Below are 5,398 nucleotides of genomic sequence, written 5' to 3' on the forward strand. Positions count from 1 at the left end.
TTGCGACGAAAAAATGCCGTCGCCATTAACATGTGAAAATCTGAAATTTTTTTGAGACAGCACTGTTTTGCCGTCGCTAAAAGGGGTATTTGCGACGGCACAAGTACCGTCGCTAAAGGGTTATTTGAGACAGCACTTGGTGCCGTCGCTAAAGCACTATTGGCGACAGCAAATTACACCGTCGCTAAAAGTCCTCATTTTCAACCAAATGCCCTATCTTTTGCGACGCATTACTGCCGTCGCAAAAAACCCCTATTTGAGAAGGTGAGTGGACTACCCTCTCAAAAAAAAAATAAATAAATATATGAAAATAACCTGTATTAAATGAAAAATAACTAAAAAAAAACCACTAATTACATAATAATAAAAAAAAGTCCAGTATAAAAATAATAATTCATCCATAATTAAAATATTCTTCCATTCATAACAATACATCAACAAAATTATCCAATACATAATGTTGTTCACAAATCTAAATAACGTAAATCAAAAACAAAAATTTTCGTCATGCTTCTGCACTTCCCATTTGAAAAATAAATTCACAAAAGAGATCAAATACAAGTAATATTCAACAGCTCTCTCTGGGTTGTAAGCAGCACGAAGAGCTCGAACAACAGTATCCCTATCCCAAGTCCCTCCACCCATATCAAGAATTTGCCGGACCGCTCCATCAAGGTTACTTCCAGCAACCAAATTCGATGTTGCTTGACCATAGACATTAGACTCTGGTCTGGTTGAACACACATTATTGGATTAACAAAGGTAACCAGTATTGTCCAAATTAAATAAACAGACAAAAAAAAATCATGCTCTTCAGTCTTCACAAGTTAACCAAAGAAGAAAAATACTCACATGGCAGTAACTGTAGAGGTAGGAGCAGCAGCAGGTGCAGGTGCAAACGCAGGCGCAGATACAGGTACAATATATATATATATATATATATCATATTTTTTCAGCCATACTAAAACAAAAGATGCTAAGATAAAACAAATCCATAAAAGATAAGATATAACAGGCATACATGAACCTAATCATGTATAAAAAAAATAATAAGTAATAGACATGCATGAACCTAATCATGTATAAAAAAAATAATAAGTAATAGACATGCATGTGTAAACAAAACAGCAGAACTTAGTGTTTCATGATTGGAGAATAACAAATGACACGCAAAAATATGCAATAGGTTTTGAATTTTTGTCAACATGACAATACTTGAATTTTTAAATCTGAAAAATAAACAATGTATCATTTTCTATGTTTTAATTTATCCATATCATAGCTTTTGTCAAGTAATCTGTAACATTCTTTTTTTGTTTTTTTGGTAAGTAAGCTTTTATTACCACCAAAACAGAAAAGACATAACAAAGCTTAGACTTAACCAAGAGGAAACATTCAATCACTTGCCCAAGTTTTTCAATCTCTAAACAAGAGGATACAATGCAAGGTGTTTCTAATGTAAACAAATTAGTTCTCATGACATTATATATTAAACTTGAAGCCATCAACCAGAATTAACCAGAAAGCTTTGGCTCTGTGCAATCAAGACTGACAACCATGAGTTTAAAAAACAGCCACTACATTATGTCATAGCTGTTACATAAAGGGATTTTGGAGCTCCATAACAAAAAAAGTCAAAGCTGCACGCAACTGCAGATTACAAGCCATTACATCACTGTTATGGTACGATATTCAATTTTACCTCTGTTAAGACATTAAAAATGTTTAAAAGTAAAACTCTAAACTGAAAATCTCTTATTCTTCCTTAAACATTAACACTCAAATTATTCTTTTATTTTAAATTATTTTCCTCTTTTTAAATTCTTCATTTTCATATTCTTTAATTGAAAATCCTATTTTCATTAATCTATATTACTAACTTATTGATTTAAAATAAAAACTACGAATTTTAAATGGTAATCTACTAATTCAAAAAATTAAGAGTCATATACGTCATTTGTTTTACGTGTAAACTCATGAATCAATGAGGTAATACATATAGCATACCTTATATTAGCCACTAGTGTTGTCATATTACTTGTATTACCATTGTAACAACAAATATTGACTTACAATTACTATATTTTTATGAATTATCTAATCTATTCTACTAGCATTTCTAAATACTCTAGATAGTGCAATTCCCTACTAGACGAAATTCTCCACTTTTTAAGCCTTAAAACCAACCTAAAATTCAATAACATCTAGAAAACATGTTCTTAGGTGCACAACATTGATTAAAACCATTACAAACATTCAAATTTTGATAAATTGGATCATAACATACTTATCAATAAGTTTTTTGGTGTTAAAAATGCGCTTGAAAAAATCTCATGCGTTTAGTGTTCCTACATTAACAAGTAGTTCACATCTAACTTCAATTTTTCTTGGTAAATAATAATTGAAAATAAAAAACAAAATGAAAGTCCAAGCGTTGCAATAACTAATCACTAGTCTGCAGAGTGCACCTTTCAATTTCATCTGAGACACCAGCTCATAGAAAGATCATACATATATTCAAGACAGAAGTAAAACCCCAAAACCAGAAACAATTCCACTTAATTATTTAATTATTTCTGAATAAAGTGTAATGTCCACCACAGATTCACAATGGTCCATAGAATGACAGACGTAGACAATACCTAAAGAATGCAGCCACCGAAATATCCAAGCTTTTGACAACAACAGAAGCATTCATCTCGCCACATATTGAAATAACACAAGACGTAGTGTGAAACAAGCATTAATCTAAAACTTACTACCAAATCAAAAAGAGACCTATACCTAGAACAAAACTGAAGCAATCACAATCACAATCACATACTCAAACGACAGATTTCAGGTCAAAATTACAACATCCAAGTACAAATCAAATCAAAGTAACATAACAAATCATTACCGCTTTGCGGAGTTTCTTGATCAAGGCCATGGGCTTCCTCTTCAGACCTCTCTGAAACCTAAATTATCCAAACACAAAAAATAAAAAATAAAAAATGAATCAAAGCAACTACCAATGCAACAAAAAATATATATATATAACACAAAACATACATACATACAAATGTAAATCACCTTCTGCGAGCTCGAGCGGTAAAGAGCTTAACAAGCTCATCTGTGGACATATCGAGCAAAGCGTCCAAATCGACGCCCCTGAAACTGAACTTCTTGAATGTCCTCTTCTTCGGTTGTCCTGCTGCTATCTCCATTTCAACATCCGCCTAACAAACACATGCGTATACAGACACGTGTAGAGAGAGAAAGATTGAAAATTGATGAATGGATTCAGGTAGAGAGAGAGAGAGAGAGAGTGTGTGTGTGAATTGGAGATGAGAACTCACCATGGCTGGAGAAAGAATCGGCAAACCCTAATCTGAAGAGGAACGATGAGACGCAGCTAGGGCTTCTGAGGAGGTTTGTGTATATATATGTGGGTGAAACTCAGTGGATCTAACCCCAGCAAAAACTATTTATTTATTTATTTATTTAAATTTTCTACTTTTTGAATGGCAGTCTTAAGCTCCATTTGAAGGCTGGCTCTTGAAGGTACCAAAACAATGTCTTTCTAGACTGAACCGGGCTTGTGTAGGTCTGGTTGCGCATAAAGCTCGTAGATGGAGTCTGCATCATCGTTTAAATTGCTTACTGTGTTCAAACATTTGATTTCATTTGGCTCAATCAGCAGATTGTTCTCTCCATCTTTCCATGTCATTTTATTTCCTACATTTATTTTTTAAAAATACAGTTCCTGGTAATGGAATCAAACATGCTATAAGAACCGAAAACCTTCAAATACAGAGCCAACAAAAAACTTGTTCACTTCCAATTAGCAAAAAAATGGGGAGGGGGGGAGAAATGAAAATTTCACTCTTTCACCATCTTATATAAAATTTCCACAGTGAAAAGCACAATTTGAACGCAAATAGGATACGAACACAGAATCAAGCAAATGAATATAATAGAGACCAAAATTAAGAAGAAGACTTGCAGCTTGTAATTTAATTCCAAAACACACAAACCACACAAACATTCAAATTTAATTTTCAAGTTTTATAACATTAAATCCTCATCATTTAAAAAATCACTGTAAAGAATCTAGAATCATAACTCAGACCTTGATTTTTAGATAACAGACGTATACTCTTACCTTTGATCTGAGATCAAACAGATTCAGATCACACATAACACAGATTCAGATCACAGATTCAGACCAAAACAAACACACAAAACACAGATTCAGATCTGTTGGTCCAACAAACACACAGAACACAGATTCAGATTCGATCAAGGCAAGAGAGAGAGACAGAGATTGAGAGAGATAGAAGCTTACCCGTGAGTAGATCGGTGCGATGAGAGAGTGAGACGATCGGTGTGATGCGATTCAGACCAAAACAAACACACAAAACACAGATTCAGATTCGATCGGGGCGAGAGAGAGAGAGACAAAGATTAAGAGAGATAAGAGGCTTACCCGTGAGTAGATCGGTGCGATGAGAGAGTGAGACGATCGGTGCGATGAGATGAACAACGAGAGAGTGAGATAGACAGTGATAAGATGAGAGTGATCGCCGATCGGTGCAAAACATGAAGATTAACAACGAAACGAGAGAGTGAGAGAGACGGTGATGAGATGAGATGAGACTGAGAGAGAGTGAGGTATAGACAGCAATTAGGGTTTTTTCTTTTGTTTGTCATAGATGAGGTGAGTGAGATGGTGAGAGATGGACGGTTAGATTTAAAAGCGGGGGAACAAAAAAATCAAAAAAAAGTAGGAATAATATTAGATTTAAAATAATTTTTATAGTTGGTGAATTCTTTTTTTTTATTTGGTAAAGTTAAAATTTATTTGTTTTATATTTATTTTAATGAATAAAAAATTATTATTATTTTTTTATTTGGTAAAAGTAGGAATAATATTTTCCATTAAAATAAAGTTAATTTTTTGTGGTCAATGAAAAACAGAGAAGATAGATGAGAGAAGAGATAAATGAATGAGAGACACAGAGAGAGAGAGAGAGTCAAATAGACAGAGAGAGAGAGAAGAGTGATGAATAAGAGAGAGAAAGAAAAGAGAGAAGAAGATGAAAAAATGGGTGAAAAGATATAGACAAAGAGAGAGACAGAGAAAGAGAAAAAAAAAAGAGCGAAAATAGATAAATAAGAGAGAGAGAGAGAGAGAGAAAGAGATGAGCGAGAGAGCGAGAGAGAAAAAAATAAGAGAGAGAGAAGAGAGACAGAGAGAGAAGATATATGAAAGAGATAGAGAGAAGAGAGATAGACGAGAGACATAGAGAAAAAGAGAGAGATAGACAGACATAGAGAAAAAGAGAGAGATAGACAGATAGAGAAGACGACTTTTCTAAATTTTTGCTGATATTTCTTCACCATACCCTCCATCCTC

The 5,398-nt window shown here is 33.7% G+C and overlaps 1 protein-coding gene across 1 annotated transcript; it reads right to left on the reverse strand.

Moving 5' to 3' along the window:
• Positions 1 to 381: 381 nt before the first annotated feature.
• On the reverse strand, positions 382 to 4,831 carry LOC114304094 (uncharacterized). The gene is made up of 5 exons (XM_082924382.1): positions 4,328 to 4,831; positions 3,056 to 3,218; positions 2,900 to 2,957; positions 853 to 961; positions 382 to 730 (listed from the first exon to the last, which is right to left on the reverse strand). The coding sequence occupies exons 2-5, from the start codon at positions 3,110 to 3,112 to the stop codon at positions 487 to 489; spliced, it is 468 nt and encodes a 155-aa protein (XP_082780508.1). The 5' UTR covers positions 3,113 to 3,218; positions 4,328 to 4,831; the 3' UTR covers positions 382 to 486.
• Between the last annotated feature and the right edge of the window lie 567 nt (positions 4,832 to 5,398).

The sequence above is a fragment of the Camellia sinensis genome, chromosome 4 (assembly GCF_055761805.1).
Source record: "Camellia sinensis isolate YWXY chromosome 4, ASM5576180v1, whole genome shotgun sequence".
Taxonomy (NCBI): Eukaryota; Viridiplantae; Streptophyta; class Magnoliopsida; order Ericales; family Theaceae; genus Camellia; species Camellia sinensis.

Excerpts from the sequence above, each read along its gene's own strand:
- LOC114304094 (XM_082924382.1), bottom strand. The coding sequence starts at position 3,112 with ATGAGCTTGTTAAGCTCTTTACCGCTCGAGCTCGCAGAAGGTGATTTA. Across the intron at positions 2,958-3,055 it reads AAGGTGATTTACATTTGTAT|GTTTCAGAGAGGTCTGAAGA; the intron begins GTATGTATGTTT and ends TGGATAATTTAG. Across the intron at positions 731-852 it reads ACCTCTACAGTTACTGCCAT|ACCAGAGTCTAATGTCTATG; the intron begins GTGAGTATTTTT and ends GTGTTCAACCAG.